Source organism: Corvus moneduloides, chromosome 8 (genome assembly GCF_009650955.1).
Source record: "Corvus moneduloides isolate bCorMon1 chromosome 8, bCorMon1.pri, whole genome shotgun sequence".
Taxonomy (NCBI): domain Eukaryota; kingdom Metazoa; phylum Chordata; class Aves; order Passeriformes; family Corvidae; genus Corvus; species Corvus moneduloides.
The window spans coordinates 15,616,647-15,642,214 of record NC_045483.1 but is presented as its reverse complement, the minus strand read 5'-3'; the positions used below and the strand labels follow the sequence as shown (position 1 = coordinate 15,642,214).

Here is a 25,568-nt window from a genome sequence, read left to right as displayed (position 1 = left end):
ATATTTTCATAGTGCTCTGTCTTTATGGCAAGATTAGCTATGAAATCAATGGTTTTTAAACTCTTTCATGTAAAGGATGGGTATATGCTGGGAGTTACGAGTTTTTGAGGTTCATTTTTATGGAGATTTTTTTATAGCTTCCCGCCAATGTTTATGCTTTTCTTGATAGTTGCAGATGAGGCCAGAAAAAATAGTGTGGGTTCCCAAATCATATAGAGAACGTAAATGGAAATAAAACCTGTGATGATTGATATAAACAACTGACACATAGACTGATAGTATGAGGTATCTACTATCTCAATTCTCAAATTTGTAGCATGGTGTCCTTTAAAAATAAATCCCTTCCTGACTAATTACGCAGTTGTTATCTTTATAGACAATATAAAATTTTTTATACCTTTCTGCTAAACATATGTGTCAGCAATAGTGCTGTCCTGTCAGTGGCAGCCATGCACAGAGCTATTCATCTCGTGCTTACTTGAAGGGCTGTAAATGAAAAAATTCCAGTAATTCCAAAGAAGTTTATAATTGCTTGAGCAGATGTCAGAAGCAGCTGAGTCACCTATTCATCTATAGAATATCTTATGAGTAAACTGCCAGGTAAAAAGGGAGTTGGAAGGCATCAGTAGGTGGCAGAAAAACACTACTATTGTAGCTTTACCTGTATAACCAGAACCTGACATCTCTGCCTTTATAGTATTTTAAAGTTTTGACCTTTCTCTGTGCTGAGCTCCAGATGCCTTTACAAGACTTCTGTTTCCATATTTTCAGTTATGACAACCTTCTCCTATATTGCTGTGTTACTGTTCTCCAGATAGTTCAAATCTGTCATCAGAGGGAACTTTCCAGATGCTTTGATGTGAAGCAGACAGCTTCTCTTTATATGAGAAGGGAGGTTTGAGGGGTGGTGAAATGAGAAAGTGCTCACAACACTGAAAACCCTTCAACTGATACTGAAGTTGCTCTAGGATACTGCAACTATAATTTGGAATAGTTATTTTGCTCTTCTATGTTGTTTTTTTTTTTTTTTGCTAGAGGTCATTTTTGTATCAGTTTGAAAAGGTGAACTCTGAGCTTAGGACTCTTGAGTCTTTGATCTGCACAGCATCATTTTGGATCCAGCAGTGCTTACTTCAAAGTACAATAGTATATGAAAGTTATGTCTGACTTCTGCGGGCTTTGGAAATTATACAACTGCATCAACTCTATGCTCCGTCTTGAGATAAGAAAACTGGCTAGATCCAAGCTAGCATATGAGGAACCAGTTCTGGTATCTATACCAGCAGTACGGTTGCTTCTTGTTCAGTCTGCCAACAAATAGTTTTAACTTTGTGTTCGCAGTTGTATCATCTTTGCTTTTGATAGGATGTGTTTTAAGTTTCACAGTGGCCACTCATATGAGAAAGAACTGGCTTGGATCAGTTATCATTCTCTTCTCAGCTCCTCTGGAGCAATTGAAAGTCATGCAAAATTAAATACAAAATATTTCTGTGGTACTTGCAAAATTCTGTAGGAGATTTGGTTTTTATAAAAGCAAGGTGATAAGGTTTCCAGAGTGATGACATTCTACAGTGTCCAATAATACATATTGTAACAACAGCTACAGTGGGTATTTGTGTTTGTGAGAACTCTTGGTGTCTCTGTATGTCTTCTAGCTGATAGGAAGACAACTCCCCACTTTGGTAGCAGGATTCCAAAACCAGCTTTTCCCAAAACCTTTTTAGGAAACACTTCTTTGTGACTACAATGAAAGGTTTCCCTCATGGTGAGAAGAGCATGAAGGCCTCAAGGAGGAACTGAAATGAAGTTTGTCTGAGCAGCACAAAGAATTCCAAGAAGAATAGAAAGGTCACTCACAATATTTGGGTCCTATTCTATTCAAGCTCCAGACTTTGTGTTCAGCCATAGCTGATGCCTATCTTGAGCATATACACAGTAGGAAGTTTGGAAGAAAAAATTGAATTAAGGGGTATTTAGAAAATGGTTGTTTGCAATAAAATGTTTAATAGGCTATTTTAGAGTCCTTTTATTTAAGTAAGATTTAAACAACTTTTAACTTTTTCAATTTGAATAGGGTCATGGAAAGTGAATTGTAGAATATTAGATGTTTTAGCATGATAGAATAGAACCAGAGAATCGTGTAGGTTGGAAAAGACCCTGAAGTTCAACAAGTCCAACTGTAAAGTTAACACTGCCAAGTCCATTTAAATTTACAAGTTCCTTAGATTGTAAATGTTTAAATGCATCATTCCAAGATTTCTATTCTACTTCTCTGAGACTAGAAGAGTGCTTCCCAAGATAATTTGTCACAGGACATGTCCTCCTAGGAAAAGTCCACTACTGTTCTTCTTGTCAAGTGTTGGTGTCTTTTTACAGAACTTAGCAAGTAGAATCCTTTGAGGAAGATATAAATAATGAAAATTTCCTTTTATTTAAAGTGATATAATATGAATCAAATGGATTGAATACCTTAAACACCATCTTTTACACTGTACTAAAATGATTTTATATAATGCAGACCTGTGAGCAAAAATACAGTAATTGTAGAGCATTTCATGTGACTATACCACAACTTTTACTTGGATACACCTTGAATTAGACATTTATTTCCTAAAGCCTTGGAGCACATAATATTATTTACCTACATAATTTTCCTCTGTAGTCAGGCTTTCAAGTTTCAAATCAAAGTAATTTGTCTGTTCTTGTTTATAGGATACTAAAAGAAATAGTTCTTCAAAGAGCATGTATTTCTAAAGGAAATGTAAAGCACAATTTCCAAACAGAATAAATAATAACTTGAGGTTTAACAATGGAGGAAAAAGAGTTTTATTAATGAACTGTATTAAAAGTGCTGAATGTGCCACAAGAGCTATTGAATGTTGGTCCCAACTTAAATAAGTTATTTTAGCATCAAGTAAAAAAAAGCAGAATTTGTGAATTTCACAGATTCACAGAACATTCTGAGTTGGAAGGGACCCACAAGGATCTTTGAGTCCCAGTCTTTGACTGACAATTTAATACTGTAATTGACAACTTGCTAGTAGTGGCTGTGGAAGCTGAACCAGTAAAATGTAATTTTTATCATAATTCCTATAGATGTTTTTTAAAGAATGTGTGCTTTTGGGAATGTCTGTTTTAGAAGTAAGTCTTTAATTCAATAAATGTTTGCACATCTTTATTTCTGTGCCTAGGAAAGCACACACAGCATATGCAGTGCTCAGCAGAACTGAACCTATTATACCTATTAAATTGTATTGAAAAGTAACTGCTTTACTGTGTCCAGTCTAGGAAAGTCCTCTGCTTTCTGTATTTAATCAGATTCACTGAGTGGAAGGTGCAAGAAATCCCATCATAGACCCTATTGACTAATTTGCGTTAAGAGATATTTCTTCCTTACCTCCATTAGTATTTGGCTTAAATCCTGAATGATTTCATTAGCTATGTAAGGGCTTAATCTCTTGGAAATCCTGCTAAGCTCTTGCCCTCATTGAAAGCTATGATAATTTGTTCTAGTTAATTTTGATTTAAATATATTGCTTTCAGTTCTACTTAACGTTCCTTGCTTTTTTTTTTTTTTTAAATAATGGCGAGATGCATAAGAACACCAGTTTTGTCTTTGTCTTATTATTTTGCATCCCTCTGCTGTTTGGTCTTAGAATCTGCTTTTAAGCAATACCATTTTTTTCAATTTGTCTATGCAGTCGACTGCAATTGTAAGTGACGTAAAATTAAACACTTACAGAAGTTGATGCCTTTAATCCTGTTTTTTCAACGTACAGTAGTATTTGATACAGCTGTGATTTTTGCTGTAATTATTCTTTTGACATATGAAAGACTTAGATTTATTCCGAGATGTCCTGCACCTTTTTTCCAGAGGAAAGAGAATAATTTGTAAAAGGTTGTGGAAGAAAATGCTGCTTCAAATCTGTTTTATATTACTGCAAGTATGTAAGGAAGCTAAACAGCCTTTTTACTTTCTTTTCTAATGGAAGTACACATAATTTCTGTTATCCATTTTGTGTTGATACAGGAGGGAACATGGCATTTGTACTAACTCTAGAAAAATTCTTTTGGAATCTCTTAATGGGGCTGTGTTGCAAGGGCACATGTTATAAGCAGTTTGATACTTTTTTATCCTGTCCAAAATACTGACTGCTTGTCAATGGGGAGAATTTAGGAATGTGGAGATAGGATGGTTTCCTGTTGAAAATAAACCAAGGCATGTACTAACATTAAGCGTAAACAGGAATATATAAACAGGGATGGCTTGTGGAAACAAACAAAACAGGCAGTTTTTTCCAAGACAAAGTGGCAATGGAAGTGCTTCCAAGCTAGTTTTGTGTTCTCACAGTCAGGTTGATCGAGGAAGTGGAAAAAATTCTTTATAGTCTCTCATAGGTGCAGTGCTGCATGCTTGCTACAGTTTTACCAACTAGTTCTCTCAAGTCTTAGGATAGTTTACAAGAAATTCCCAAAAGAGACTTACAACCACCTCTGTGTTGAGGGAGGATCCCTTTAGAGCACATAACCTAAACCCAGGTATAGAAGTGTGAAGGGGACTTTCCTACTAGTTAGAGAACCTGTTTCCCAGTAGGGCCTTATCCAATTTTCACATTTGTCATTCAGCAGTCTTTTGGATGCGTGGCCACACACCCACTCCTTCATCTTTCAATGCAGATAGTCTTCGAGGTATTCATAATCTCTGCTAAAAGGGTATGGAATATCCAAGTCCTTGGAGGTTGTCCTTACTGCACCACAGCGAACATGAGCTAAGATAAGATAAGAGCGCTGAGATGGGATGCAAGGTCAGAAGCATAGAACTGCTCTCCAAAATACAGGCACTTTCCCTGAAAACTCAGGCTCTGCGGTATTTCTGAAGAATTTCTCCACCTCTGAAGATCTGCAGCAATGCTGTCTGGAGAATCATCCACCCTCCTGCAAAATCTGTGCATCCAAGCATACAGCAGTACTTAGCAAAGCCTTGCTGCTGCTGGTGTTTTAAAAACAAACAAAATAAATAGAGAACTCTTCTATAAGTAACGTACTTGGTAGGTGGTTGGAGAGGGTAAAGCAGAACAGCATTTGGCAAAGTCTTTCACGACATTGTGTTGATAACAGGCAGATTGACAATCTGTCTTCTGCATGGGGTCTCATTAATAAATCTGTAGGTCAAACTGAAGGGAGGGCAAGTGTTGAAGTACCCAACCTGGTGAGTCCGAGTACTGAAACATCCATAGTGTAACTGTGCATACAATAATTTTCAGTTACTTCTATTCAATTTTATGTTTTAATTTTCTGAAAATTTCTAAGCAATGCTTTACATATATTCTTTGTTTTCTTAAATATGGTAAAGATACCTAGATACCTGAAGGTGCATAGAAAAAGGCGTTTAAGGAGAAAATAGTTCTTGAAAAGTTAGAGCTTGGTTACCAGATAAGTAACCAAGTTCATAACCGGTAATTGTAAAATGCTTCATTTTAACTATAAGCACTGTACATGCAGTAGAGCACTTTTTATATGTTAAAAGGTTTTAACTAGAGAATGGTTGTTGATAAATGCTATACATGCATTTGCAGTATGAGTGCCAACCTGGCACTCATTTTTCCAAAATTCCCAGCAAAGAATTTTCTCTTGAAATTCATTTTCAGCCATATCCAAATAATACTTTCTTTGTGGGTGTACTTGAGTTTCTCTGATCAAGCAGGAATAAGTATCCTTTAGTTAAATTATGTCTCAAAACGAAGTTCCTGTTGCTTTTCAGTTGCAAAATGTGCAAAATAAATTTGTTATTTGTTATAAGAAGATTCTAACTATATATTATCTGTGGAATACATTATAAATTGGTATTCTAATAGCTGTAAATCTCCTAGTAATTAATTACTGACTAGCATGAAAAAATTCCTATAGAATATATAGCCTTAGAGTGGTCTCCTAAATGATTCATAGAATATGGAAAATACATGTTTTAAGAGAGCTTTAATGGGTTGTTCTATGGAAGTATTCCTTCATCTTGCTCTTTCAAGAGAATAAATTCAAGTGTTCAAAGAAAAGCAAGTAATATTTGTAAGCAGTCTTTGAATGCACACACCAGCGAATGGGTCTGGTAACAATTTTAACAGACTTGTGATGAATGTGAAGATTATATGCTGAATCTCAGATTTGCACTTTTAACACTAGAACTCTTCCTTAACTTTCCCTTCTTCTCTTGGTAGGACTGGCAGAGATATCCCAGATCCTTGGTTGCAGTGAGAATTTTTAAAACCTGAAGCTACTTTCTATAGAGATGTTCTTTAATTATTCAGTTACACATTATTTGGTTTGGGTTTTTTTTTTTTTTTTTTTTGAATGTTCAGTAGCAAATGCTTTCCTTTGTCAGAATACATGTCGTGTTTGTTGAAGTTATAGAAATTTCTTACATAATTCTGGGAAAGAGCAAACTGTAAGCTTCACAACTGTACTTGTGCCCTAACTTCTAAAATACCACAGAGATGGAGACTAAAAATAACTGTATTTTGTTATTGCTGCTTTACTTGGTGTTTTGAAAAATTGCTGTTGACAACCTTTTAATACAAGACAACCAACTGGGCACTTGCACTCAGATAAGGCCTTATCTACTCACAAGACTTTTGCTCCTGTGAACATTCAGAATGCAGAGTTAATAAATTATTAAAGGAGGACACTTTCTGGCTTATATATATTTTAACCACAGTATTACAGTTGCAAAAAGTTTTTATTTCTGGTGATGTGTCAGTCACTAAAATGTTGACTCTAAATTTTGTATTTTAACCTAAATTTGTAAAGCTGGAAGACTATAAATATCCTCCTATTTAAAATAAATAATGAACCTGGGTCATGGGAAGCAGAGATAAGGCTTTTCTTGTTATGTACAAACACAAAAATAGCTTCAGACTTGCAATTTCAAATCTGAGACTTCTGCTGAAATGTTGAAAACTATTTGGCAGTCCTTGTAGTTGTTAGGAGACTCATAAATGTCATGGGTAGCTCCTATTTTGTAACTACAGTGAAAAAAAAAAAGCAAACTTGAGATTTCAAGGCCACAGTCTAGACAGACTTGACTTCAAGAGTGAGGACAAAACTTTCCAGATCAAAGTACCCATATAATATGCATGCCATCATTATATTAGAGCATTGCCCCCATTCCTCACTGGGATGGAGTACAGCTTGCTCTCCCTCTGGCTCTAGATCCTCCAAAAAGGTTTTCACAATCAGTGCTTTATTCCTAAATGGAATGAAAGCTAAGAGGCCTCACAATTTCATTTTCTGACTTCAGACAAATTAAATTCTAAGCAAGCATATTAATTTTTGGGACTCTAGCCATAATCACAGCCTTGTTACAAATATGAAATGTGCGAAGTGTTAGGAAGAAATAGAACTTCTTCTAGTAAGCAGCAGCTATCAGAAGTTCAAAACAATCAAAAATATTTGTGCTAGGACACATCATGTGATTTTATGCAGCCTGCAGCATGACTGAGCCTTCACAGCTATTGTAAATAACACAAGTGCTTGTAGCTCTTGACAAGAGGCTATTCCCACATCTCCTAAATGATTTCTAGTATTAGAAATCTGAGATTGTCAGTATTAATGGTTGCTTTTTTGTATGAGAACAAAATGAATGCACCCACTGGCTCTTGAACTACTCAAGTTCTTTTGTTCTTTATTTCTTTGTTACAGCTGTGTACTAGACTCATTGTTGAAGTGTACAATACTTAGCATATGCTGGGGCTGCACTTAGTTTTAAAGCCCCTTCCTGCATGATTTCCTTCCTATTTTTTTTTTCAATTGTGAAGTCTGAGTGTTCTTGAAGGTTATGATATGTCACAGAAAACAAGGGGGGGAGGGAGAGAAAGAAGTCCTTACAGCTTCAGCCCATACACAGGGCAAGACAGTTTACATATTTTTTTAAAAAAACATAATACAAAGCATAATACACTCTGGAGCCTTCTTACTCAAAACTAGTTTTATTTTAAAAAATAAGTTGAATGCATAGCACTCACAAAGATTCCATTGTTTTGGACATTTTGCATTTAGAAGCACCATTCTTATTTATGCCATAAAAAACACATTTTGGTTCTAATAGTAAGAACAGTGTATTTTTAATGTACACTGATAAAGCCCTTTTAAATAATATAGATTGAAACTGTTCAGTGTACATTTTCTGTCATCATGATGCAGCTGTAGTGTCAGAAAAAAACTCAGACTAAGTAATAAATTAAAAACGAACAGCATGTAGTGTATCTTTTTACAATTGACCTAATGTCTTAAAATAGTCAAATTAAAAATACCCTATTAAATGTAAATCTGTGGTATTAACTAACTGAATAAGCCCCCCACCCATTATAATTCCAGTGTTAAGTATTAGTTAAATTTTTATATATCAAATGCCTATGGGATAAATTTACTAATACCCCCAAAAAGAAGAACCTATACTGCTGTGTCACAAAAAAAGATGACAAGTTAGCTGATGGAAAGATTTTACAGAAGAAAAATGCTACAGGCATCTGCTGTTATTTCAAGTCATGGTCTATTACAAGACTGTACATTCATAGCATCAGAGGTAGTTAGAGCACTGAGGACTTGGATACAGCATTGCAACAAAATGAAACCAGCAGAAAGAAGTCCATTTCCCTCTAAAATGGGTAACAGTGCCGAGTAAAAAGCATGGCATCTTATGAGGTGGAAAGTCTCTACTTAACACTACTCTCAGACATGGGGAAATATTTATTAAGAGATGAAGAGAGGAGAGGAAAAGAACCCAAACCAACTTGCATTTTAATGAGGAATTGATCACACTATGCCTATTTCAAAGTTGATTCTCTAGGATAAAAGAGAGTCATCTTTTCCATTCACCCTCCTATTCTTGACCTGCACATCTATGCCACAAAAGCCCACAACAAAAACTGGGATTTAAAAGACAAAACAAAGAGAAAGAGGATTTCTTCTCCTAAACAATAAATAGGTTTTTGTAGCATGTTATAATTTAGCCCCAGGAACACAGCTGTCTTCCCTCCATTCTGAACATTATGGTGATAAAGCCTTCATCTTCATATTGATAATGTAACTTAATTGCCCCTGCAACAGTTTCTGTAAGAGCCACAATAATTCAGTGTCATTCGATGGTACACTATTTTAAGTGCTGCCACTAAGACAGGGGGGAAGATGGTAAAAGAACAATGAAACAACCAAAAAAAAAAAAGCCTTAAGCCCATATACTATAAAGATATTTTAAAGTAGTAAGAATCCTGCCATTCATACCACTTCCTCCCGTATTCTAGCACAGGAGGAAGTCTGGTATCTTTTTGTATTTAAAAAACAAAAACAAAACAAACCACCCCAACAAACACACAAAAAACCCCAAAAACCATCTCCATTAATATCTATACCATAGCTTCCATCCAAGAGGCGGATGAATGAAGCTTTCTACCCTCAGACTATCCACTCCACAGGAGATAGTGTAATTCCATAGAGTTATGTAATTAGCACCTTACTTGTGATGAAGCAGATCACTCTGCAAAATATTTCTGATCCACCCATTTGGAAGAGCAAATCTCTGTATCTTGTTCTAGAACTCCCAAATAGTAGAAGAAAAAGTTGCCCCTTTACTACCTGAGAGTTTCTCTCCACTATAAGCCTGACAGAACTGCATTTCTGTCAGCATTGAACTGTACTTTTTCTGTAGGGATGATACTGTCAGTACAACTGGAGGATGCTTTCTGTTGGTTAATAATATTCATGTGTTTGTGTGTGTGTGTATACAGAGGAATCACAGCACTGTAGTAGTTCTGGTACAGTACAAGTTCAGCTGAAACTTTCTTTTCTTCAATTACCACACTGCTGGGCAGTAGTTCACATCTACATTCTGTGAACTCTAACATATCCCTTTGGTACTCTGCATAGATGCCCTGAAGAAAAGCCACTCCACTTGCTATAGTCTCTTCCCTCTCTGCGTTCCTTCCCCGAGTTATACCCAAATAGTGTACAAACCAGCAGCACAGAGTAATGAGTAGAAAAGTCCCTGAGTTAGTATGAAAGAGTTACTTTAAACACAAAAAAGATAGGGAGGATAAAAGAGGCAAAAATATATTGTCTGTCCTGTAAAGTACAAAACTTAAAAAACTAGCCAAAATACCAGTTAATTCACATGCCTTAGCCTAAAGCAAATAACCAATACAAGTGGTGAAAAAGGGGCAAGAGTATGGAGTTAGCCACATGAGAATTGTTTCTTCCTGTGATCTCCATGTACCTGTAGAAGTCTGGCATTCAGTGGATTCTTAAGTTTCAGTCAGTACAAAGTAAGTGTTAATACTGTATGGTGGTATGACAAATGTCTTCAAAATAATACTGCATATCTCCTTCATTAAAAGGTGAGTCTGTAGTTAGTTCACAGCAGTTTTTCTTTTGAGTAGTATTTCATCAACACACATTAGAAGCAGAATATTCTGAGTGTCAGAGTAAGAACTTATTATCCCCAAGCATACAAATTCTTTTTTAGAGGATGGCCTGTGTGCTAATTTTTTGCAGTCTGTTATTTGAGCTGTGGTACTGGTTGCCAATCCAGCTGCTTTTTTTCTGGGAAGACACCTTTTTTTATTCAATTTTTTGCCCTCAAACTTTTTTGAGGTTTAACAAAAAAATGAAACCATTTGCCACACAACTCTCCGCCCTGAACAAAGAAGCACAAAACCATTTTGTACTTATCACCTCTCAAAGCAGGGAGTAATACAGGAATATCGTCCATTCACTTGGTATGTCCGGTTGTAGGAGACACTTATGCACGGCTTCACTTCCAGCGGCACAGCCAGCGACATGGCAGCACCGGTCTGTACGTGGCCTCGAGCCTGAGCACTGGTCTGTAAGGCAGCAGGGCAAGTCTGGAGTGGGTAAGAGGCTGTGTGAGTGGATGATAGTATCTGCTGGCAGCTTTGCTGCTGTGATGCTGGGTGGTGGTACTGTAATGAAGACTGATGAGCCTGGAGATACTGTGGTACGTGCTGCTGAGCATTGGCCTGCTGGGCACTTGGAGCTGGGGGCTGAAATACAGCGTGTTGGGCAGACTGAGCCTGTTGTCCTTTCTGCTTGTTGGCTTCCTTCACGTCATTATCATGCGCACTAAAACAAATTGAAAAGACAAAATGCATCAACATAGATATTAATATAATTTAAACTCTTTTGAGTTAACATTTAAGAGCACTCTAAAAATGCTGCAGATATCGGACAGCTTCCAAAGCTTTAAAAAAAATAAAATAGTTTTAGCTACCATTTACAATCACCTAAGGTTTCAAAATTCGGTTAGGGTACAGTCTCTCTTTTTGGCATTTCACTTCATTGCATAGCAATAAAAAACACAGACAAAAGCCAAGTACAATACATGTAATACAGCGGGACCTAGAATTACAGTGAAATAGAGTTTGCTACTGTACTTTATTAGCCCAATAAATTGCCAGATTACCAGAACCTGAACTTGCTGCTTCTACTGCATTTAAGTTAAACAGAGCATAAGGTTTCTAAAGACAAGATACCAGAAATGTTTGTAGTATCTACATTACAGTACTTAAAAATCGTATGTATATTCATACAGGATCCTGTTCTGGAGAGCAGAAACACTTTTTTTCTTCCTCTCACCTTTTTTCTAGCCTATTCAGTACAGCTCACCTGAGTTCCCTTTGATTTACACCTGTCTGAATGTATCTAGACACACTCTCTTCCTCAATTCTATGCAATTCTATGTTAAGCAGATGCCACCTACACTTTTCATTGCTAACTTTTTGATGGTGCCCTTCCTCTGTTCCAGAGCAATACTGAAAACACTTCTGCAACAGAACTTGCATGCTTTAGGTACTACTCCTTTCATTATCCACATTGGTGAAGCCAACAGAGGCTATCAGGGGTGAAAATGTCACATTTCTAAGGCTGCTGTGGTTCTTCCAGATACAGCTGTGCTTCTACTGATCACAATTATGTTTAGACTTGGATAAGAGCAAATTTCTGTAGAGAGAAAGCAGACTGTAACATGTAACATGCCTTCCCAGGAAGGTTCACTTGGCATTCATTGGCATTTTTATCTCATGTCAGCTATAGTGCAAAAATGGATACAGCAAAAATAAATACAAACTCCTGGTCATTTCCTCCTGCCAAAGCTGGTCACTCAAATGGTCTGCACATTTGATCCATCATCTGTTTGGAGCATGCCTTGAACTTCCAAGCCATACAGTCTTCTCTATGAAAGCTCCTATGTCTTTGGTACTCTTCACTATCTCTTTGCTCTCTGAGCAAGCTAGAGAGATTGGGAACAAGCTATTTAAGATGCTCAAAGCACATATTCAGTGGAAGTGCAAGGCAGAAGTTTATTTGTTGAAAGAACAGGAAAGAGATTAGATCTGATAAAGATTTCTCTTTTGAAAAGAGCAAAACAGTTATTTCCTAACAATATGTATCTACCAAACTTATGTGTGCCCTAATACATCAGTATTTTTAGAACAGAGGAATGGAAATTTATGAAGAAATGTAATTGCACTGTTGGCAGCAGTTAAGCATAACAACAGATGCAGAAATGGGCTTAAGAAAAGCCACTGCTGTTAACTCACATTAAGAGTCGCTCAATACATGGCACCAGGAAGTCCCAGGAGTAGGCAGTCAGGTGATGCAGCCGGGTAGGCCACGTGGGTGAGAGACGCAAGATAATCCTTGAAGAAGCTACACATGCAGTAGCAACTAGAGAAGGGGCATAATTTAAAAATTCATGATCTAGAAGGAAGGAATGAGAAAAAGATTCATTTAAGTTCGACACTGTCTGTCAAGACAACAAAGAAGTCATTATCTGAAATCTGTAACTCACCTTGCAATGATACTTCCAGAAAGTAATCGGCATATTTTGCCATATATAACTTAGTCTTCTCTAAGCAAACCATTGGCCAGCCATCATGAAGATCAGTCTCATGGACAGCAATAGAAAGATAATAGTCGATGAAATGAGCAGCAGTTGGGAGGCACAAATTCCACTGAAATGTTTCTAGCAACAACAACTCCATATGAAGCAAATTCTGTTTTGTTAGTACCAAATTCATGTTAGTCATACAACCCAAGCTGTTCAACTGTTCAAGTTTGGGAACACTGTCTTCCTTTTCTTCAAATTTACCTTCAGATGAACAGAAAGAGGAGGGAAAAAAAGGTTCAGCACAAATGAACTATAAAATTGATTGTAGCTAATGTCTTGTTGGTCATATTTCAATTCTAGTATGTCAAACAAGCTTGAGACTTTCCTGCAGATGCAAAGCTCAAAAGGAGTATGTCACTAGAGACAAAAAGGGGTATGTACTAAAACGGGCTAAATTTCAGCAGATAATGTCAAACACTGTCTAGGATATTGTGCAGTGCCATGTTTCCTGTTGGTTTTCCCATGCTGGCACACAGAAGCCAGCTGCCAAGAACAGAATATTAGGACATCACTGACATTGCATATGCAAGTTTTTGTCACCAAATTATTGTATAATGTGTCTCCATCATCAATGAAATACCACTTTGATGTGACTTGGCAAACACACCACAAGAGCATTTGGCTTTAATCACCCTCCCACCCCCACACACCCTTTTTGTGTCTAAAACTCATTAGAGCATAGCTAGAGCTCCAGCCAACCTGACTGCTTTTAATGCCTGCTATGGTAGGTGCAGTTTTACATTTGAGATCTGGCAAACAAGTGGATTTCAGCAACATGAAAACCCCCTCTGCCACATACACTGTTTCCACCTTCCTTGGACTTCTAACTTGTCAGGCCTGTATGTTTTTAGCCTAAAGCAAAATTGTGTATGTAGAAAACCCATTAATAAGAGAAACAAGTGCCACATTTCCATACAGTTTGACATATGGTTGTGCTATTTCAATTTCATTGCAAATTCTTTCCATCTTACACTCTCTATTCAGTACTACATGATAGGTTGTAAATGCACATTCTTTGAGTTTTGCAGGACTGAACATACGTGAACATTTACTTTTTTCAACAGTGGAGGTACTTATATATAGGACTTAATCCAATACCACTGCCAGGCTGTTAGTTTTTGTTTCCCATACACCAGTAATTACAGAAATAAAAACTTCAGGAGTCACATAATAATTTCTCCTATTACTTCTTTAACCTTATCAGGTATATCACAATGTCATAACTTATTACACCACTGACTAAACTGCTTGTTTAAGCCACATAGGGCAGAAGTTTAAAACAGCATTTTGGTTCTCTCTGAACCAATCCATACACTGCTTCTCAGAAGAGTGAGTACCCGAGGCCTTCAGATCTCTACTTGCAGCTTGCCATGAAAGATAGCAGTGGTTCATTTAAAAGAAAAAAAATTAAAATCCTCTTCAGAACATGAATTTAATTTGAAAATCCGGCATTAGTTCAAAGCCAATCCATTTTCCTAAATGGATTACAGTGGTTTCTGAGGCAACGTTTTCATACTCAGCACAACATCCTTTGCCAAGAGAAGATTACTGGCTGGTGGCACCTAGTCAAAGTCTGCCCTCAGAAGAATCTGAAACAACCCTTTTCTGGTTTAACTGTTCTGCTAAATAGCTGTATTAGTGGACACCGGATGCAGTGAAAAGATGAAAACTGTCCAACACCACAGCACTCCAGTTTTGTAGCAAAGCAGGCCTAGAGCCCTTATTGGAGAAAATGAGAATAGATTCAGAGAAACAGATCAACATAAACTGAACCAACAGTTAGTTCTGCTGCCAGGACCAGTTTCTCTGCATCTATTGGTTTAAGAACAGTGCCAGCAGGTTTCCCAGCAATCTGCACCCATATTTTTTCAGGGATATTGAAAAGGGGTTTCAACAAATGTTGAAACATGGATACACACCACAAGAATCTAGCTGAGGTCAATATAAGCAGCACTGTTCATAATGAGTGTTTGTAATTAATTCTATCTTCAGAGTACTGTGCATTCATGGATGTATTTTACCTATATAACATTTTGTATGTGACAATACATGATTTATGTTAGCCTTAACTTGCTTAAATAGCATTGCAATTTACAAAATCTGGAGTATTCCAGAACTACACAGCACCATCAGCAGAACGCAGTGCAGTCTACACATAGTTTATTTAATTTCTTTCTTTATCACGGATACGCAAATTTCTAATTTCCAGCACAGGACCTACCCATTTTGAGACACCCCTAGAAAGACAGTCTTTCTATTCCTACAACACAGGTCTTAAAGTTCACATTAGAATAACTTGTTTCCAAGTATAAACATTAGTTTTTAATCACCATTTGTTTTTTTCCTACCTCAGTTCCATCGGGTGCCAACAGAAATCAAAACAAACCTGAAGAAATGCTCTACCTATTGGGCCAAACTGATACATGCTGCTCCTCTTTTATAATTACTTTGTTTCCCCCACCTGCTCTATCCCACCAAGACACACCTTGCATTTGGCAGTAAAATCTATGAGTCTAGTTCAAGTTTGGTGCCACATACTTACTTGCTAGAAGTAAACAGGAAAGAGCCACCACATGCAGTTGCTGTGTGGATATGTCATAGCGGTCCATGAAGAGGTCCAGCAGATACACAGCCAGATGTCGCGCAGCAGGACAGAGTCTGAACCTGTTGCTCACAATGGCAATCAGGTCTGCAAAGTATCTTCTCAAGTGTAACTGGGGAGACTGGCCTTTGTAAGACGGCAGCTTCAGCTCCTAGATGGACAGCAGCAAGTAATTTTATTAAAACAGTAAGTTTGAAGTGGTATCAGATTAATACAGCTGATATTTTAATATTTATAATGGAAATTTAAAAGGATTTCTCCCTTCTTCCTTCTGTTCCCACCATTTCAGAATCCCTTTTCAGTGAACAAAATCCATTTGTTGTATTACAGAACAACTAAAAAATACTTTGTTTCTGCACAACATTAACAACTTAAAATTTAACATCTTTCAATTGGGCAATCCCCCAGGGTGACTTCAGCTTTTACCATGTCTGTTGTATTACCTCTGCTGCAAAGGCTGTACAGCAAGGGCATGCAAGTATTCCTCAGCTGCTTCAATGCAAAGTTCAACAGTTTAACTCAACCCGTCTCTTGCTACACCTCAATCTGAGCAACCAGACTTTGTACTTAAGTGTTTGCATGTTCTAGAGCTGTCAAATCTCCTGCTGATGCCTTCAGGAAAAGGCCACTGACAGGCAGCTGAACCTTAGGAAGAGGAATGGGGTGTACATGAACCAACATTTGCTTCATGTGTACGTTAAAACACTGACACAATCTAATTGATGTCACACTGACACTGATTACAGTGTGCTCTAAGGCAGTTAGTTAAGATCACACGGTCCCATCAAAACAAAAGTCCTATGAACACCACATTGGAGAAAAATCTGTACTGTGATCTATCTTGAATATAAAATTTGGACTGGTAGGAAAAAAACCCCACCTCCTCCAGGCTCCTGCCTAGCAGCCAGTACCTCCTCTTGTATGCAGCGGAACAGCAGTGCTGTCCTCTGTTATCATGAATAAATTTATAAGATAGACCGTGCACCCACATGGTGCGTTTAAGCAGGATTTTGAGTACAATTACATTTCCAGCGAAAATTAACTTGATTAATTTAACTTAATGACATCAAGTTGGAATAGAGTCACACAAATTTTTCCACGTTTTAATGTAAACTCATATTGTTTGAAACAATCTATTGAAGTGATAAAAACCCCACAAACAAACTTCTCACCTACTAAGCTTCATAATTCACCTTTCACAGCACTAACTTAGCTTTAGTAAAGATAACTTTGGTAGCAAATGAATGATCCTGTCCTTCCCTTATTTCCCTCTATCACTGAAAAAGAGTAAAGCAGTCACGATTCCGGGAAAAGTAATCTGCTCATCGAGTAACATCAGGCAGCAAAAGCACATTTTTAGTAGGTTCAGTCACTGTAAACTGATTTTCAACCCGGGTGTTAAGATGCGCTTTATGAAAATAGTCCCGAAGAGCAACTCTGAGTCAGTCGAAGCAACTTCTAAGCAACTGCCTAAATCCTCGACTATCTTCATGCACTCAGGGTTTCTTTCACTGGGTTTTTGTTTGCTTGGTCAGGTATTTTTGTTCCAATAACACCACAATGCTTTCTGCCGAGTTTAAACCCGGACCCACGCAAACGTCCCAAGAGCAGCACCGGGCGCACCGTGAGTCCTTCAGAGTGCAGGGGGAGCACAGTCCGGCTGCTCCGATCAGCTGTCACGGCCGCGGACACTCGGCCCCAACACCCACGGAGGGAAGACACAGCGGGTCCCAAGTTTACAAAAGCCAACTCCGCCGAGCCCCGGCGGCCGAACGGGGCCGCCCCACACACGGTCTCCACCCGCTGCCCCCGCGGCGGCTCCGATGGCCGGAGCCTCACAAAGGCGTCGGGGCCGCCCCCCAGCCTAGCTCCCCCCCGGCTACCTTGTATCGAAGCGCTTGGTGGATGTCGGCCGCCAGCTGTCCTGTCCACCACTGCGCCTCCAGCTCCATCGGCGGCGCGGCGCGGCACCCGGGCCCGGGCACCGGGGAGGAAGCAGCACTCGCTGAGGGCGGGACGGGCAGCGCCACCCTCGCCCCTTTCTGGCTCGCCAGCGGTTAACCACGATCAGCTGCCGCGGGGCGCCCCCAGCCCCCCGGCCCAGCTGGCCGCCATGCGGGGCACAAGTGCGGCTCGTTAAGCCGCCCCCTCCCGCCGCGGGGCACGGCCGGGCGAGGGGGTCGCGGAAGTGGTGGCGGCCGCGGGGGAGGCGGCGGGGCGCGGCCCGGGACACCCGAGCGCGGCGCGGCGGCCCCGGGGCTCCGCCGCCATCACGCGGCGCCGCGCGCCGCGCCCATTGTTAAAGGGCCGCGCGTGTACAAAGCCGGGCAGCGCCCGCACGCGCCTGCCCGCCCGCCAATCGCTGGCCGCCTTACAGCGCGGCCCCCACGGGCGCCAATCGCCGGCCGCTTTACAGCGCGGCCCGGGCACCAATCAGCGCGCGGCGGTCGCGGGCCGGAGGCGGGGGCTCTGGGCCCGAGGAAGGTGTCGGCGGGGCGGCCCGTCCGGGCTCCCTCAGTGGGCAGCTCTGTGGGGCCTCCGCGCTGCCCGGCGGGAGAGCCGGCGCAGCGGGGCTCACTCGGCCGCAGCACAGCGGTCTTTGGGCCCCCATGAGCGCCGGGTAGCACCTTTTCTTTTTCCCCCCCGTCTTCTTTTCTTCCCCCTCCCCTCATTTCCCCCGGCTCTTTCCCAGTGGGCTCAGCCGTGAGGTTTCAGCACGTGGCGCTGGCAGCGCGTCGCTCAGCTCTTGCCCTGCAGGCGCGTTCTTCTGGTAGCAGTGCGGGGCGTACACGCCTCCTCGGAGCTTTGAAACTCCAGTATTGGATTGATTTGGTTCCCTGCTGGTTAAATCCCGGGAGAAGGTTTGCAGGAGCACGCATCCTGCCTTTCAATAGCCTGTGCCACTCAGCTGAGCGGAGGGCTCCGTGTCCTGGCAGCTGGTGACTGAGAGCTCTCACTCGTGCCCCTGGTTTAGCAGGAGGTGCTCTGCGCTTGCTCTGGGTTCATAGAGCCTTTTCCTTGGTGCTTTATACTCCCCGGTAGCCCCCCGCTATGGACACCTTACGAAATAAAACTTAGTGCTTTACATATTTGAATTTATAAATATTGAAACAACTAGTTAATGAGAATATAAAACCTGGTACAACAGGTGATGCAAAGTGATGGAGAAGAAATGCTTTGGGTGCAATTTTTGTTGAGGGAGTATATTTAATTTTTTGTTTCTACCTTTGCTCAGACATGAATTTTTCCTTTTAATTAAGAAAATGGAAACCAACTTTTTGACATAACCAGTTTAATGACTCTGTAGTGGGAACTGTAAAAGCCAGTTCCTTTCAACATGAGTGTCTAATGGGTAATCCTATGGACCACAGCGGTCCCTTTCATCTGAGGAGACGTGCTTATAGGTGAAAGCTTTTGTTTTTGAGGACACGTTTTTGGACAGTTTCCATTTATGACAGATGTTGCTATAAAATGCTACATAGTTTTCTGAAGGAAAAAGCAAGAAAAGTATTTTTTTTGTGCCTAATTGCAAAAATATTTTAACTATTTAGATTAGCTGTCTGAGATCTATGGACTATTGACAAATCAGCATTTTCCTTGTCCAATGGGTTTTTGTCTTATTTCTATACATTACTTTATAGGTAAGTGCATGCTCAAGCTAGTTTTTATATTTGCAGATACATTGTTTTTAAATTGTTTATCCTTGAAGAACATGATATGAAACTCTTATGTTTCAAGGATAAATCTCAAAAACAGATTCCAAATGGAGACACTGTCTTTTATAACATCTTTATGGCCTTCAAAAATGTGTTGCCTGCATGAAGAGAAGGCTAATAAACACCCGCATGCTAAAACCTGTTACAGTGGGACCAAACAGGGAAGTGATGTTCCTTCTCTTATTGCTATTAGCAGTGCTGCCTCCCTCTAGAGCTTTTAAACACTGTGTGGATTAGTCTGGTGCTGAACTGTTAAGCAGGGAAAAAAATACTGATACTTGATGGCTTATTTCTCATATATGCTTGATTGACTTGGATAGGAAACACCATCCTCGTAAGGCTACGTACTCTGAGAACTATTTAATGTATATATAATCAAGAAAAACAATGATGTCATTGTTACTTGCCACTCTGCAAAGTGGAGTAAGCTGTGGAACTCCCAATTTCAGATTCTTTTTCCTAGTTCACATTACAATCTATGTTAATTGAGTTGTTGATCTTGTGAACCGTTATATCTTTTGCTTTTCATGCAATGAAAAGATAAGTTTGGAAAGAGCTTCATCATCCTGCCCAAGGCCAGGCTTGCTCCTGGCATGCATTTTTCTAACCTTGGAGACATTCAGAAAATCATCCTATTGAAAAAGCCAAAGCACTTAAGTACAGCTGGGTTATCTGCAGGAAGCTTGCATCCTATCAGCTGTTAACAATCAGCCACTGGAATAATCTCCTCAGGGAAGTGGTGGATTCCCCAGTGTTGGACACTTTTAAGATTCAGTGGGATAGGGTGCTGGGACATCCTGCTTTTGCCAAGAAAGTTTGGATGAGATGGATGGTGGTGGAGCTCCCCTTCCAACTTGGTATTCTATGACCTCAGTTTATGCCTTAGCCCCACCTGGAAGATTTGAGAACAGTCGTGGAGTGCCTAACTGAGGCTGATCGTTTTCAGAGTTCAGAGTTTGCAAGATCACAGTTTTGGGGTTTGAATGGGAATGGGAGTAGTATTCTGTAGCACTGTAATGAGTAGCATGCAGTAGCACTGTAATGAGACTAGGTTAATACAGCTTCTTTGAATGCCTTATAGTCAATCCTAAATGTACTAACCATTGGAGTTTTTTTAGCCCGTCCAGATTTTATCTACTTTTAATGGTCAAGGCTGTGTACAGTGCTTTAAGTATTCCTACCTTAGTCCCCTATATGTAAGTCAGGATGGAACAAAAATAACTCAGTGAGTCCTTAGAATAAACAGAGGATATTAAACATGACTTTCAGTGGCAATGGTTACATTTCCATTAGCAGGAAACTGAAAGCGTGAAGTATGCATAGTATGTAGAACCAGAGAAAACAGCAGAATTAAATATTGTGGAAGCATTTTGAAATTGGTATCCTCTTTCTGTAAATGACCCTGGTTCACCTAAGCAAATATGTGTGTCTCAGGGGAGAATGGAATTGGCTGTGAGAGCTGCTGTCTGTGCTTTGAAAAGGGGCCAAGTAGCAAGAAACACCGTTATTCTTGGAACTCACCAAGAAAAATTATTACCCTGAACTACATCCAAAACAGGCTAGAATGTAGCCTGTGAAATCTGGACTAAAATCCCTGTAATATTTTTGTGGAATCTTCTAAAGAGGATGCTGCAGAAGTCTTACAATTTATGGACCTGTAATTCACAGGTTATAGTCCTAACACAGTTTCAGACATGGTGGGTGAGCTGGCTTCTCTTTGTAGTTACTGGGCGGTTAGATCTATATCTCAGGAGTTGATGCATGTATTTGTGTTTAAGCTGCTTTTTCCTCCCCTGGTTTTCTTCTGGTGGTTCTTCTTGGCCTGTGGAAAAAGAAATGTGACTTTTAAAATACAAATTAAGAACTTGGAAGTAATTGCCAAGTACAGCAAATGCTCTGATCCTGGAAACCATATTAGAACCTGTTTACCCCTCCTAGTGTAAAAGGATCTGTTTCTGGTGTACTGTTCTTAGTTTTAATGGTACATCAGCCACAGAGAACAAGTTTCTAAAGACTGACACACTGTTCTACTTATGTGCCCCTTGTCATATGATACATCTCTGAAGTTTGGATTTATCTTGACTGACAGAATGAGATAAAACAACACAAAAGCAGCACCCGGGATGGAAGCTAAATTCTGGGGTGACATAGCACTGAAAGAAATATTTAAATAATGGCTCAATTGCTATGTTAATTGTGGGTTTTGTTTATTGGTTCTTGCTTTTGTTTTGTTGGTCCTTGGCTTCTCATCTGAATAAAGACATGGTAATTCCTTAAAAGACTTTTTGAAGAACTTCTTTTTTGGAATTAAAATGTAAGAGAATCTCAGTTTTGTAGAACTGAGAATTATTAAAAAAAAAAAAAAGTCAAAACTTAGTTCCTGAGTTTCTTGGGGCTGAGAAAGTTAGCTCTGCTTTTGTTCTGTCCTTCTTGATCTTATTTTCAAACAAAGGCTGCATCTGATGACATTCATAGCAGTAATATTTCAAGTGCATTTAATTAAAGGGAACGAATCACCCTGAAGACAGCACAGTAATTGCTCACAGAGCTCTTTTGCAGCATGGTTGTAGATGAAATGCACCATGTTAGTAAAAAGTCTTAACACTTCAGAAGGATTAATGAAGGAAGTCTCCTACAGAAAGTACTCTGGGGTTGTATTTGTAAATCCTGTATTGAATGCTAAAGGTACTCTGTGGGTAAGATTTTCAAAGTTGTCTGGGGATTTGAATTCCCAGATAGCTACTGAAATGTGATTAATAGATTTGAACTGAGCTGGTAAATATCCTTTGGAACTGTTGACTTTAGTTTTTAATATGGCTATTAAGACAGAAAACATCTGAGAATGCTCGGGCCTGAGTGATACATGCTTTTCATGAAGCATTTTAATGAACAACTTGGCTTTAAGTATTTTCCCATCTTCTGGGAAGCTATTATAAAAATGTGCACCCATAAATGTTTTATTTGGCATTAGGGTAAATGTATATGTTTTTGATAATGTGTTGAATGAAGGAAACATTTGTAGAAGTGGAAGAATGTTGGTGGATATAATTTGTACTGGAGGGTTGTTCTTTTCTGTAAGTCACACTCATGGTTGTCAGTAACTAGAAAGATGGGAGGAATTTTGCATCTAAAGCAAATGTACTTCCTGCTTGGAAGGCTTCAGCTCATTTGACTGGAATTTAGTAAAGGTTATTTGTTGTGCAGTTAGCTCAGGGATGGAGGGAGAGCAGTTAGGAATATGCTGTTGTTCCTGTCAAACATGTTTTGATTTACTTATATTCACAGAATTTAAGTAGGGCAAAGTGGCCTGTTCCTTTTCGTTTCAAACTTAAGGTCCATCACAGAATTATTTTTTTTCAATATAATATCTAGGGTTGCCAATTAGGAGCCAGCCCAGGCAGAGTACCACAAAGTTAATGCCTTTGTCTGCTAGGGGTGGCCCAGGAGGAGAACTGTCTGCAGACGTGGGACAGGGACACTTATCTTTGTGGTGCTTCTTGTTTAAGTACTTGACTAGTGTGATTCCATCTTGGTAGCAGCCCAAACTTCACAGCTGCAGTTTCTTGCTAATGAACAGCCAATTGCTACTAGTGAAAGTAACTAAAATTATTGTCCTCTATTCAGAGGACTTGGTAAACTTGTTTCATCTGTTGGGATTTACATGCACAGAGGTAGAGCAGAGATGTGTAAAGCACTGCACTTGCTTTTAGGTTAGGGAAGGCTACTACAAAGTCCTTCTGGAGCTGTATCTTCTCTGGGATGAACAAGCCCAGATCACTCAGCTTCTCTTCAAAAGGCACGTGATCCAGTCTCTAACCATCTTGGTGGCCCTCTGGTGGATTTGCTCCAATTAGTCAATGTCCTTGTTGTACTGGGGGCAGGAGGGTGTCCTAAAACCGGATGCAGTATTCTAGATACGGTTCAACAAGTGGTAAGTAAATGGTAATAATAACAACTACTTTTGCTATGGCTCTGTTAACACAGGCCAAATGCTGCCAGCCAAGGCATATTGTTGACTCCTGTTCATCTTGCCGCTGTAGGAGCCTTCAGCTTCCTTGTGGTGCTGGCTGGTCTGTTTTGTGCTCCCTCCAGGATGTTTGCCACAGTGTGTCACAGCATGGTTTACTCTGTGTCCACAAAGCAAGCAAACAAACAAACACACACAAAACCTGGCCAAATATGAAGAATGGTAAATTTCAGCTGATTTGGGGACGGGCTAAATCCTGCCAAATCCCACAGGGTTTACGTGTGTCCAAAGTGTTGTGCTCTTTGATCCATTTTTCAGAAGTACTGCACCTTAATCAGTTGTGTTGTTAGGAAGGAGCTTGTGGTTTGGGGTTGCAGTTCCTATCATGATCATAGATCACAATGAGATTTGGGATCTCATGCTGCATCGGTGTCTGATGCACGTGGCGAATTCTGCTTCTGACAGCCAGAGCCCAGGGGCTCCTAATGTAATCTTAGCATCTCACTATGCTGAAAGAATTTGAGATTTTTATATGTTTGGGACACTTTTTACTGTCAGGCACATGGTCATGTGTTGAAGAAGCTGATATGACTATCATATCTAGACAGTGTGGATGTACCTTTCTTGAGCTTTATGGATAAGCAGACCTTCACTTCTGCTTCCTAATTTCCTCATGCTATTTACTGTGTAATCACCTAGTCACAACACATCTAGTCAAGACATGTTTTAATAGACATGAGTCAGTATGCTTTATTTTCGCTCATTGCACTGTGACTCATTACACCCACTGCATTATTAAAAAGGCAGAAACATACCTCCATTTGGATATTGCTAAAAGCATTGTGATAACTGGTTTGACAAGTGTGTTAAAAGATCAATCCAGTTGAAAGGATCTCTGGATGGAAGGGTAAAATGAACCTAAAATGTTTGGTTTCATAGCTCGTTGCCAGTGGTACTCCTATCTGAAATTGTGACCCCCATTTTGAATTAGACTCTCTGTTTGGGATGTGTTTGATGAACACATGGAGAAAAGCTATGCCTTTAACAAGTAGTTAACAACCCGTGGGAAGAAGGGTTCAGGAGAAAGTGTTTTTTCTGTTGAAATTAGTCAGTACTGACTGCTTCTCTGACAATAACAGACAGTATTAAGATTGCCCTTCTCCTCTTAGAACAGAACCTATCTCCACCACCGCTGTGTAAGAGATGGGAGGAACTGGTGAGACATTGCTCATTTTACACATTAATCAACTTCAGAGTTGGGGGAAAAGTGCTGTCAAGAGTCAGTGTGCATCTGTGGGCTCTATTTAGTTGCTTTGCACATTGCTGTGATCAGGTGCACAATTTCAAAGGAACTCATATATTCATTTTCCTGTCCCATTCAGAATTACTTTGAAGGACAACATGTAAGAACCATCTCTTGTGCTGCTTGCAAAATGGAGTCATGTTTGCTTAGCATTTTGAATGCAAAATACTGCATATGAAAAAATGATATAAATCACAGACTGAAATTAGAGATATCAATATGGTAAATAAACAATATCTGTGAAACACTCATACACTACCATATCTTAAATTTATACAAGATTCTCTTTGGCAAGAAAACAAACAAACGCTTCATATTTCTCTTCTCACTAATGGCCTCAGTCTTATGAAATGCCAGCTTGTGTTTTTTCTTTAAGTGGTGGTCCAACAATTTCAAAACAGATGGTAAAAGTCAGCCTTTGTGTTTGAATCATTACTTTGTTTAGTATGTGAGTGTGATTAGAGTAGGTATTGCTTGTAAGAAATAAACTGATTGATACTGCTGGGTGTTTGTTTTGTGGATGTTTTTTACAATTTGTAAATTACTCTTTGCTTGAAAATGCCTGTAGAATTCTTTGGAGTTTGCCATGTGAAACTATGTCTGCAGTTTGTAATTTACCGTGTTACTTAGCTATAAAAGCCAAGTGGTATTATTCTTGGTTCACTGTTGTTTTTTGTAAATAAGCATCAGAATTGAATTGAACTGAGTTCTGATCCACCTTTAAAGGTTTCATGAACATAAACAGTGCCCCTTAAAGTTATCCTGAGCATGTGTCAGTGTGTTTACATGCTCAAAACTGGCTTTTTGTGTCCACATGATGTTGTAGGGAGCAAGAGCTCTGAACTGCGGAAGGTGAAAGGAAATGCACCTCAGCAATGTTGGTGTGAATATGTGACTGCAGATGATTGGTCAGGGATGGGGGCATATGGTGGGATGGAGTGGGAGAAGAGCAGAAACAGGTGATTAATAGGATTGATCGTGAACTGGTGAATCCTTAGAGACTGATATTCAAAGCAATGCTCAGACAC

General features: G+C 39.6%; 1 protein-coding gene across 1 annotated transcript; it reads right to left on the bottom strand.

The window, feature by feature from the left end:
* Positions 1–7,959: 7,959 nt before the first annotated feature.
* On the bottom strand, positions 7,960–17,771 carry CCNJ (cyclin J). The gene is made up of 5 exons (XM_032116718.1): positions 17,438–17,771; positions 15,495–15,705; positions 12,854–13,153; positions 12,603–12,762; positions 7,960–11,127 (listed from the first exon to the last, which is right to left on the bottom strand). Exons 1-5 carry the CDS (start codon positions 17,504–17,506, stop codon positions 10,716–10,718), a joined length of 1,152 nt encoding a protein of 383 aa, XP_031972609.1. The 5' UTR covers positions 17,507–17,771; the 3' UTR covers positions 7,960–10,715.
* Between the last annotated feature and the right edge of the window lie 7,797 nt (positions 17,772–25,568).